At 43.6% G+C, this 12,409-nt stretch overlaps 1 protein-coding gene across 1 annotated transcript; it reads left to right on the top strand.

The window, feature by feature from the left end:
• The first annotated feature begins 209 nt into the window (after nt 1-209).
• Nucleotides 210-8,005, top strand: LOC128700030 (serine-rich adhesin for platelets-like). Its single transcript, XM_053792965.2, has 2 exons — nt 210-346; nt 4,496-8,005. The coding sequence occupies exon 2, from the start codon at nt 4,579-4,581 to the stop codon at nt 6,109-6,111; it is 1,533 nt and encodes a 510-aa protein (XP_053648940.2). The 5' UTR covers nt 210-346; nt 4,496-4,578; the 3' UTR covers nt 6,112-8,005.
• The last annotated feature ends 4,404 nt before the right edge of the window (nt 8,006-12,409 follow it).

The raw sequence follows: 12,409 nt of genomic DNA, 5'->3' as shown, positions 1-12,409 counted from the left end.
ACTGAAAGAAGACATCCAAGAAGTCAACAATCTCAGGCTATCGCCTTCTAGAGCAGACATAGGCAGTACGTGCGACTGGCCCGTCATTAACTCCATAGCCAGCTCCGCAAGGAACATCAACCAGTTCTCGAAGGAGTCCAGGCGCGGAGAGGAGAACACTGTCGCCAAGAAGGAAGAGAAGCAAAGGTTGAGACGTCTCCTAGTCTACAAGCAAGATGAACAGCAAAACCCCTTTTTGATTTCCAAGTCGCTGCCAGTATATTCGGCCTTCCAGAAGGACGCCAGTTTCCAAACAATTGAAAATATGGATTCAAGCAATTGTATTGGGCGGTTACGTTGCTCTTTGGTGAGTTCCATTACAATAAACACAGAATGATGCACTGTGACAACCGTATGATTGAGAGTTTGTGCATGTATGTTTTTACCTATTACATAGTGGAAATATTATTTTTTCACGATTATTCATTTATTTTATATTATGATAGAGGACATGCAATATTTGTATGAACAAAAGCAATGAGGGAAAAAATCCAGAAAAGCAGAGTGGAAAAAATACGTTTATAAAAAATCGAAATAAAGTACTATGATTAACCAGGTTTATAGTGAATGTTAAATTGAGCAGGAATTAAAAAAAATGCTAAATCTTAAATGAAGGAAATTCTATTGAAACAAAAATATATTGTATAAAACCTTAATTAAAAATAAAAGGATTTATAAAATAAAGCTTCTAGAAACTGGTTTAAAACTGGAATAAAATCATTTGGAAATTAAAAAAAAAAAACATGGAGGGAAGACGTACCGGGGGGGATGGAGAAGGAGGAAGGTTTCTAATTCAGAGAAAATTGACCATGACTGCAACACAACACCTCAGCCACAGTTTATTAACACCTATCTGTAAAGTCTCAAATGTGCAGGAACGCGCACACGCACACACGCGCGCGCGCGCACACACACACACACACACACACACACACACACACACACACACACACACACACACACACACACACACACACACACACACACACACACACACATACAGAAGGATCCCAGCCACGACACCCCCAAGATTTTAGATTTTGCCACCGAAGTGGCTAGTTTATTGTGCACCCCATATCCATCCTGTGGACAGTAGCGCGAGAGCATGTGGATACACAAAAGGCCTAGTTCCTAGGCCCCAAAGGGTTAACAGGAATACATATGGATTTATATCTACATATCTATAGTTCACTTATCTGTTACAAGCAAATTTAGGAAATTTGCTTAGTATATCTGGTATCTTATTTTCATTAATAAGATATCTTGACATGTCACATAGGTTATTATACTGTCTGTCTCTGTACACCCCCAAGGCAACTGAACAATCCAAACCAACCATCACACACCGATCCCTCTGTTCTCACCCTCCGCACCACGAACCTTACCCCTACAGCAACCCCCTGTGGGAGCTCTTCCTCCACCTCCACTGCAACCCCCCACAGGCTCCCACCAGGGCTCCTGTTCTCCCAACCCCAGTATTCTCCCAGGACCACAGTTACAGTATTAGAACATAAGTTGAAGGTTTGGTACACAAATGCGGATGGATTAACGAATAAATATGAGGAATGGCAAGAAAGAATCAATGAGAAGTCCCCAGACATCATAGCAGTTACAGAAACAAAACTCACGGAGACAATAACAGATGCAATCTTCCCACCAGAATACCAGATCATGAAGAAAGATAGAAGGGGCAGAGGGGGAGGAGGGGTTGCTCTACTCGTAAAAAAACGATTGAAATTCGAGAAAATGGGAGGCATAGACGAGACAGGAGAAAGGGACTACATAGTAGGTACACTTCAGTCTGGGGAGCACAAGGTGGTCATTGCAGTGATGTATAATCCACCACAGAACTGCAGGAGGCCAAGAAAGGAATATGAAGAGAGCAATGGTGGACACACTTGCTGAGGTGGCAGCAGAGCAAAGTTGCTGGTTATGGGGGATTTCAACCACAGGGAGATTGACTGGGAAAACCTGGAGCCACATGGGGGTCCCATGCACCAACATGTTAAGGACACTACCAGAGTGAGAGGGGAGGATGAACCAGCAAGATTGGACCTTGTGTTCACCCTGGGCAGTTCAGACATTGAGGACATCACATATGAGAGTCCCCTAGGAGCTAGTGACCACGTGGTTCTGTGCTTTGAATACATAGTAGAGTTGCAAGTGGAGAGAGTAACAGGAGCTGAATGGGAAAAGCCAGACTATAAAAGAGGGGACTACATAGGGTTGAGGAACTTCCTGCAGGAGGTTCCGTGGGACAGAGAACTGGCAGGAAAGCCAGTAAATGAGATGATGGAATATGTAACAACAAAATGCAAGGAGGCAGTGGAAAGGTTTATTCTCAAGGGCAACAGAAACAATGGGAAGACCAGAACGAGCCCCTGGTTTACCCGACGGTGTAAGGAGGCAAAAACAAAGTGCAATAAAGAATGGAAAAAGTACAGAAGGCAGAGAACACATGAAAATAGGGAAATTAGTCGCAGAGCCAGGAACGAGTATGCACAGGTAAGGAGGGAGGCCCAGCGACAGTATGAAAATAACATAGCATCGAAAATCAAGACTGACCCGAAACTGTTGTATAGCCACGTCAGGAGGAAGACAAAAGTCAAAGACCAGGTGATCAGACTGAGGACAGAAGGTGGAGAACTCACAAGAAATGATCAGGAGGTATGTGAAGAGCTAAACAGGAGATTTAAGGAAGTTTTTACAGTAGAGAAAGGAAGGGCTCTGGGAAGACAGCACAGAAGGGAACATCAAGAGGGAATATACCAACAAGTGTTGGATGACATACGAACAACCGAGGAGGAGGTGCAGAAACTGCTAAGTGACCTTGATACCTCAAAGGCGATGGGACCGGACATCTCCCCATGGGTCCTTAGAGAAGGAGCAGAGATGCTGTGTGTGCCTCTAACCACAATCTTCAACACATCCCTTGAAACTGGGCAACTACCTGAGAAATGGAAGACAGCAAATGTAGTCCCCATATTTAAGAAAGGAAACAGAAATGAGGCACTAAACTACAGACCTGTCTCTCTGACATGTATTGTGTGCAAAGTCATGGAGAAGGTTATCAGGAGGAGAGTGGTCGAACACCTGGAACGGAACACACACACACACACACACACACACACACACACACACACACACACACACACACACACACGGACACAGTAACAAGGGGACACAGTTGGAAGCTGAAGACACAGATGAATCACAGGGATGTTAGGAAGTATTTCTTCAGCCACAGAGTAGTCAGTAAGTGGAATAGTTTGGGAAGCGATGTAGTGGAGGCAGGATCCATACATAGCTTTAAGCAGAGGTAAGATAAAGCTCACGGCTCAGGGAGAGTGACCTAGTAGCGATCAGTGAAGAGGCGGGGCCAGGAGCTCGGACTCGACCCCCGCAACCTCAACTAGGTGAGTACAACTAGGTGAGTACACACACACACACACACACACACACACACACACACACGCCTGTGTAACCTGGCCTGTTATCACTACGACACTTGCAACAAATATTACGCTGATGCTAAGTATCTCAGATTTCTCAAGTGTGTTATTTATGTTTCCTTTTATTGTTGTTACACTGCTGCTTTATTCTGCTGATCTGTTCTTCGTCTTGCTATGGTTGATCTGCTTTCCTGTTGTTGTTGTTCTTCGACATTCATATCGTCCTTTTTTCCAACTTACGTTGTCATGTTGCGCTTCTTCTATCGTCCTGTTGTGTGTTCTACTTTTATTTTTTCCTTTACTTTTTGTGTTCTACTTTTCATTTTGTCCTTTACATTCTATTTTGTTTGTTCTATTTTTTTCCATTTTATCCTTTACTTTCTACTGTGTTTATTCTACTTTCCATTTTATCCTTCACTTTCTACTGTGTTTATTCTACTTTCCATTTTATCCTTTACTTTCTGTTGCACTTTTTCTCGACTGACTCCAGTATGACTGCATTTAATTAATGATCCTGTCTTCAGAGAATGTTTGTCTTGATGGCATCACACGCGAGTGATATTAATTTGATGTTGAAACACTAAACCCCCAGGAGTCACATACCGCATTGATAGTGTGAGGCAAGCAGGTTTGATCAAGAAATATTTGCTAACATCATGGAGCTTTCCCCTAACAGAAGGGAGAGGGGGCAGATGGACAAATGCATTTGCTGATTGATCTACACGGCTTTAAAGCTTTGCATGCATATATATATATATATATATATATATATATATATATATATATATATATATATATATATATATATATAATATGCATGCATGCATGCATATAAAACAGGAGAATAGCCCCGACTAATAAAAAGATTTTCAGTCCTGATAAATTAATGAGAGCCGATCAGTAACTACAGACTCCAAAATACCTAAAATGTCTAACTGATTTAATTGTTTTATTTTCCTATTTTATATGCTTATTGTTGTAGTAACAATTTCTTCGTTTGACAGATGTAAAGGGCCAAAGATGAGGGGAAAACCAGCGGAACTCGAAAGCAACAGCGTAGAAATGAAGAGAGGGGTTATCAGAAGAAATGGACGATAACCCTGATAATAACGAACAGGTTAGCCCAACTCACCAACTGTGTCCATCAACCAAACCGAAAATGGACCAGATGCAATGGTCCAGAATCCGGAGCAATAAAGTAGGAGTAGACGATGGAGTGACGAACATAGACGTGGGGAGTGAGGTGGAGAGGGGAAATAAGTCACCAATGGGAGGCAAACTCTCCGCCAAGCTGAGAGCCTCTAGCGGTTTGAGTCAGTTCCGAGAAGTGGATTTCAGCGATCAGGTGCAAGGATCGGGCGACAAGACTAAGAAAAAGCACATTGTTGTTTCTGACTCGCTGAGGGGCTCCGGAGTGATTAATGATAAGCCAGATGAGGGAGATACAGGAGACGTAGATGAGGGAGGTACAGAAGACGTAGATGAGGGAGGTACAGGAGACGTAGACGAGGGAGGTACAGAAGACGTAGATGAGGGAGGTACAGGAGACGTAGATGAGGGGAAATCAGGTGCTGTAGTGACCGACAACGAAGCGGGTAGAGAAAATGATCAGTGCGAAGAGGAGCATAGTCAAACTGCTGATGTTCACTTAAGCAGTGCTGAAAAGGGCATATCAGTTAAAGATAAAGGAGGAGTATTTGCTTATGGAGTTGTAGCACAAACACTCCAAGGCAACGGTGGAGTAGTGGGTAAGCGAGTGGTCCAGGTCCCTAAGACCCTCAACCTGAAAGAGGAGTTCCGAGCAGCCAACCATCGCCGGTTCTCTTCCTCTGGGGCGAGCACCAGTAAGTGCAACTTGCATGGCGGCATCTCGACAGCCAGCTCCGCCACGGATGCCACCGAACTCTCTCTGGAGTCCACTCGGGAGGGTACATCTGTCGATGATGAGGAACAGACTTCCAAGCCTAAACGACCCCCCTTCCACCAAGATGATCAGGTGAAGCCCACGTTGACTCCCACGTCAATAGCCATCTATTCGGCCATCCAGAATGACAGCAGTCGCATGGGGACGTGTGTAATCTGTACCACAGCGCTATGTACCTTCATCGTCACTATTGTCTTTGCTGTGGCTCTTCTCGTCATACCCAAGTCGTCATCGTTCAAGGAGGACCAGGCAGTTCGTGCTGCTGTTGTTGTCACCAGCACCAACAACACAAGCAACGGTGAGTCACGCACTCCATCCGTCGTTGCTATCAACAGCAGTAAAAACACTGACATCGGTACGTCACGTACATCCTCCATCGTTGCTACTAACACCAGCAGTAACAAGGGCAGAGATGCGTTACCTGCAGCCTCCGTCGATGTTCCCAGCAGTGACAGTGACATCAAGAATGCATCACACGCAGCAGCTCTGCAAGCAAACATCATAACTAAAATTCTCAAGGTCCTATTCACACCCACATTTCCGTCCACGCCTCCCACCATATCAAACACACTTGCACCGGTATCATCCATATCCTCGGAATCTTCTACCACACCTGCCACGCCTGTCACTTCCACCACCTTGCCTGCTCAAAAAAATACAACTCAGCTGTTCAGAAGTTTCATCAGAACTCGGTAGCCTTTAATCACTGTTGACCTATTGTACATATTAAAAAACCTAAATACATTGTCCCTTGCAAGGTTCGGGAGACGATGAAGAGCACTAGTTGAGCCAAACGGCAGCAATTGTGAAATATTTGCATTATTGTTTACCCATGTAGTCAAATAAAGCGCTAAACTGAAAAGGGTCGTGCAGGTTTACCCATGTAGAGCAAAGCTACTCAGTAAAGTTTATACTACGAGCAGGACAATCAACTCCGGTGTCACGGTACGCAGTGGCCTCTTGAGCTTTAGGACTCACTAGCCATGAGTTCAAACTCACCCGTTCCCTGATTTGTTTGCAATCGTATCATTACGATTTTGAGTCATGATGACGGCTTTAAAGGGACTTGAGCTAGAGTACAACACAGCCACGCTGATGTGGGATCCTCTGCAAAAAGCTGCATTTGTGGTCACAGTGGTGGCCCGTGCAAACCTCTCTATGGTGTATGTAAATATACCAAGTTGGATTAATCTTATTAGAGCCAACTGGCCCAGTGGTTAACTCACTGTCCTGCGAGTTTTAGGACTCACTGGCCATTGGTTCAACTCCCATCCTTTCCCTTATTTAATACGCTATTGTATCGTAGATTTAAGATTTGTAAAAAAAAGTTCTCCGTGATGAGGACTCAGAACAACAGTAAGACACCCTGAGATTATTATAATCATAACTAAGCGCTATACCCACAAGGGTCATACAGCGCTGGGATACCCAGAGAATAATTACTCAAGGCTGAGTGTAAGTTATTTATTTGTTAATAAAGTGTGATCCAGTTGGTGAAGTATCTTTCCGTGTACCTTCATGGTCCTCATCAGTGTGCTTAAACATTAGCACTCGGATCTGGCGTGATGACAACTAGAGCTGGCGTAGTGACAGCTAGTTCTGCAGTGATGACAGCTAGATCTGGAGTTTACCTGGGGAGAGTTTCGGGAGTCAACGTCCCCCCGCCCCCGGTCTGTGACCAAGCCTCATGGTGGATCAGAGCCTGATCAACCAGGCTGTTACTGCTGGCTGCACGCAATCCAACGTACGAGCCACAGCCTGGCTGGTCAGGTACCGACTTTAGGTGTGTTTATAGCTATATCTGTTGTGATGACAGCTAGAGCTGGTGTGGTGACAGATCTGCTGTGATGAGAGCTACAGCTGCTGTGAGTAATGACAGAGATCTGCAGTGATGACAGCTAGATCTGTTGTGATGACAGCCAGAGCTGGTGTGACAACAGCCAGAGCTGATGTGATGACAGCTAGAGCAGGTGTGGTGACAGCTAGATCTGCTGTGAAGACAGCCACAGCTGGTGTTTTGACCTCACAAACAGTGGAGAGGTACAGAAGACATGATCAGTCTATTAGTCTTGAGGTAGTTTCGAGAGGGTCAGTCCCTCAGCCTTGAGAAATGTTCGGTTTAAGTCTGTGACTGAAGAACCCTGCAGGGCAGTAGAAACATTTTGACAATAAAAATACCTAACTGTTGCACATATATTTTTTTTAACATGTCAGCTGTCTCCCATCAAGGCAGGGTGACCCAAAAAATAAACACTTTCACCATCATTCACACAGTATCACTATCTTTAGAGAGGTGCCCAAATATGACAGCACAGATGTCACTCCAAACAGCCAATATCCCAAACCCCTCCTTTAAAGTGCAGGCTCTGTACTTCCCACCTCCAGGACTCTAAGTCCAGCTAACCGGTTTCCCTGAATCTCTAAACAAAATATTACCCTGCTCTCACTCCAACAGCTAATCAGGTCCCAAAAACCATTCGTTTCAATTCACTCCTATCTAACATGCTCACACATGCCTGCTGCATGTTCAGGCCCCTTGCACACACAACCTCTTTTACCTCCTCCCTCCATCCTTTCCTAGGATGACCCCTAGCCCGGCTGATCAGGAACTGCCTTTAGGTGCTTGTCCAGTGCCAGCTTGAAGACTGCCAGGGGTCTGTTGGTAATCCCCCTTTTGTGTGCTGGGAGGCAGTTGAACAGTCTCGGTCCCCTGACACTTATTGTATGGTCTCTTAACGTGCTAGTGACACCCCTGCTTTTCATTGGGGGGATGGTGCATCGTCTGCCAAGTCTTTTGCTTTCGTAGTGAGTGATTTTCGTGTGCAAGTTCGGTACTAGTCCCTCTAGGATTTTCCAGGTGTATATAATCATGTATCTCTCCCTCCTGCGTTCCAGGGAATACAGGTTTAGAAACCTCAAGCGCTCCCAGTAATTGAGGTGTTTTATCTCCGTTATGCGCGCCGTGAAAGTTCTCTGTACATTTTCTAGGTCGGCAATTTCACCTGCCTTGAAAGGTGCTGTTAGAGTGCAGCAATATTCCAGCCTAGATAGAACAAGTGACCTGAAGAGTGTCATCATGGGCTTGGCCTCCCTAGTTTTGAAGGTTCTCATTATCCATCCTGTCATTTTTCTAGATGAAGATTTAATTTCCTCATGTTTACCATATCTGAGTAATTGAAATTTCTCATCGTTGAACTTCATATTGTTTTCTGCAGCCCACTGAAAGATTTGGTTGATGTCCGCCTGGAGCCTTGCAGTGTCTGCAATGGAAGACACTGTCATGCAGATTCGGGTGTCATCTGCAAAGGAAGTCACGGTGCTGTGGCTGACATCCTTGTCTATGTCGGATATGAGGATGAGGAACAAGATGGGAGCTAGTACTGTGCCTTGTGGAACAGAGCTTTTCACCGTAGCTGCCTCGGACTTTACTCTGTTGACGACTACTCTCTGTGTTCTGTTAGTGAGGAAATTATAGATCCATCGACCAACTTTTCCTGTTATTCCTTTAGCGCGCATTTTGTGCGCTATTACGCCATGGTCACACTTGTCGAAGGCTTTTGCAAAGTCTGTATATATTACATCTGCATTCTTTTTGTCTTCTAGTGCATTTAGGACCTTGTCGTAGTGATCCAGTAGTTGAGACAGACAGGAGCGACCTGTTCTAAACCCATGTTGCCCTGGGTTGTGTAACTGATGGGTTTCTAGATGGGTGGTGATCTTGCTTCTTAGGACCCTTTCAAAGATTTTTATGATATGGGATGTTAGTGCTATTGGTCTGTAGTTCTTTGCTGTTGCTTTACTGCCCCCTTTGTGGAGTGGGGCTATGTCTGTTGTTTTTAGTAACTGAGGGACGACCCCCGTGTCCATGCTCCCTCTCCATAGGATGGAAAAGGCTCGTGATAGGGGCTTCTTGCAGTTCTTGATGAACACAGAGTTCCATGAGTCCGGCCCTGGGGCAGAGTGCATGGGCATGTCATTTATCGCCTGTTCGAAGTCATTTGGCGTCAGGATAACATCGGATAGGCTTGTGTTAATCAAATTTTGTGGCTCTCTCATAAAAAATTCATTTTGATCTTCGACTCTCAGTCTGGTTAGCGGCTTGCTAAAAACTGAGTCATATTGGGACTTTCCGAATTTCCACACTTAATCTCAATGTACTATTTGCAAAGACATAAATAAATAAATAAATAACATCTCCACTACCTCCAGCCTCCTCGCTGCAGCATTCAGCGAGCTTCAGATAAGATAAGATAAGATTTCGTTAGGATTTTTAACCCCGGAGGGTTAGCCACCCAGGATAACCCAAGAAAGTCAGTGCGTCATCGAGGACTGTCTAACTTATTTCCATTGGGGTCCTTAATCTTGTCCCCCAGGATGCGACCCACACCAGTCGACTAACACCCAGGTACCTATTTGCTGCTAGGTGAACAGGACAATAGGTGTAAGGAAACGTGTCGGAATTTCCACCCGCCGGGAATCGAACCCGGGGCCTCCGTGTGTGAAGCGGGAGTTTTAGCCACCAGACCACCGGGCCACCTTCACACACGTATAAGAGTGTTGGTACCACTATACTCTCGTACATTTCCTCCTTTGACTCCATGGATGACAGTTTTTGTCTCCACAGATACCTCAGTGCACCATTCACCCTTTTTCCTTCACCAGTTCTATGGTATCTGAAAACATTCACTTCTCCCATACTTCCTCTTATCTATGTTCATTTTCAACTTTCTTTCGTTATACACCCTCTCAAACTCTTAAACTAATCTTTGCAACTTCTCTTTAGAATCTCCCAAAAGCACAGTATCATCAGCAGAAAGTAACTATCAACTCCACTTTGTATTTGATCCACCATATTTTAATCCCATCCCACCCCTCTCCCCAATACTCTAGCATTTACTTTTTTACAATTCCATCTATAAATATGTTAACCATGGTAACATTACACATCCCTGTCTAAGGCCTACTTTTACTGAAAAATAACCTCCTCTCCTACACACCCTAACATATACATGTACCTTACACATATACATGTACTAGTTACTGCTGCATACCATTATATCAGTGAGGCAATACTTTATAAACTAAACCAATAGTTATAGTATACAGTCAGTTATGCACCATATAACGACATTTCAGTCAATGACAGACCGCATATACGATGGTGGTCCCTACTGCACTACGACACAAAAGCATAAGCATACAGTTATGAACAGTACATAATACTGTACTTGATAATGATAATAAACAACTATGTTACTGGTTTATGTATTTACTATACTGTACTGTACTTTTATCATTTTTCTAGGGTATGCTCTTTCTACTTATAAAAAATAAGCAGCAGCCTCATACATCTAGTGTTTACCGCATCTCTTGATAACATCATTTTCCCTTGTGCTTAATTTAATCATGTTTTTTGTTCATCATGCTCCTGAGCATGTAAAATCCAGTGTTAATGTTGGCATAGCTGAAGAAGAGGCAAGAGAAAAAAGGAAATTGCAGGAGAAAAAAGAACCTCCAAAAAAAATTAACAGTGAAGGGTTTAGCAGAAGTTTTTGCAGACCTCAACAAGTTCCTTAAAAAGTTATTACAATAATAATAATAATAATAATAATAGAGGGGCCACAGATATATCAGATCACTTTTTAGTTGTCGCTACAGTGAGAGTAAAAGGTAGATGGGATACAAGGAAAATAGCAGCAAGTAAGAGAGGGTGAAGGTTTCTAAACTAAAGGAGGAGACAGGAGGTGAAAGAAAAAAATTGAAAGTGAATATAGGAAAGAGTAAGGTGATAAGGATAAAAATTAGGTAATGAAAGACTGGATATCAGATTGGAGGGAGAGAGTATGGAAGAGGTGAATGTATTTAGATATTTAGGAGTGGATGTGTCAGCAGATGGGTCTATGAAATATGAGGTGAATCATAGAACTGATAAGGGGAAAAAGGTGAGTGGTGCAGTTAGGAGTCTGTGGAGACAAAGAACTTTATCCATGGAAGCAAAGAGGGGAATGTATGAGAGTATAGTTATACCAACACTCTTATATGGGTGTGAAGCATGGGTGGTAAATGTTACAACAAGGAGAAGGCTGGAGACAGTGGAGACGTCATGTCTGAGGGCAATGTGTGGTGTGAATATAATGCAGAGAATTCGTAGTTTGGAAATTAGGAGGAGGCGCAGGATTACCAAAACTATTATCCAGAGGGCTAAGGAGGGGTTGTTGAGGTGGTTCAGACATGTAGAGAGGGTGGAACAAAATAGAATGACTCCAAGAGTGTATAAATCTGTAGTGGAGGGAAGGTGGGGTAGGGGTCGGCCTACGAAAGGTTGGAGGGAGGGGGTAAAGGAGGTTTTGTGTGAGAGGGGCTTGGACTTCCAGCAAGCATGCATGAGCGTGTTAGGAGTGAATGGAGACAAATAGTTTTTAGGACTTGATGTGCTGTTGGAGTGTGAGCAAGGTAACATTTATGAAGTGATTCAGGGAAACCAGCAAGCCGGACTTGAGTCCTGGAGATGGGAAGTACAGTGCCTGCATTCTGAAGGAGGGGTATTAATGTTGCAATTTTATAACTGAAGTGTAAGCATACCTCTGGCAAGACAGTGATGGAGTGAATGATGGTGAAAGTTTTTCTTTTTTTGGGCCACCCTGCCTTGGTGGGAGATGGCCGATGTGTTAATAAAAAAATAAATAATAGTAATATTTAATTTTAGCATGATACATGTTTGTATAAAAGAGTGTAATAATTGGGTGAACATGCCAAAAGCCCCTTTAGATGTAAGAGCATTTCGGGCAAACTTAAGACTAACTTAAGATTAATAAGGCAATAACAGTGTTGTCATTGCAAATATGGTCATTAGGTGAGTTACAATGAATATAAAACCCAAACATGGGAAGGTTTTCATGGTGCATTATCTGCTTACAAGCAAATCTATGATGAAAAAACAAATAAACCATATAGCCTAGGTGTGTAGTAGGCTATACCATCTAGATTTTTGTAA

Source organism: Cherax quadricarinatus, chromosome 64 (genome assembly GCF_038502225.1).
Source record: "Cherax quadricarinatus isolate ZL_2023a chromosome 64, ASM3850222v1, whole genome shotgun sequence".
Taxonomy (NCBI): Eukaryota; Metazoa; Arthropoda; class Malacostraca; order Decapoda; family Parastacidae; genus Cherax; species Cherax quadricarinatus.
This window is presented reverse-complemented; position numbering and strand designations above follow the sequence as displayed.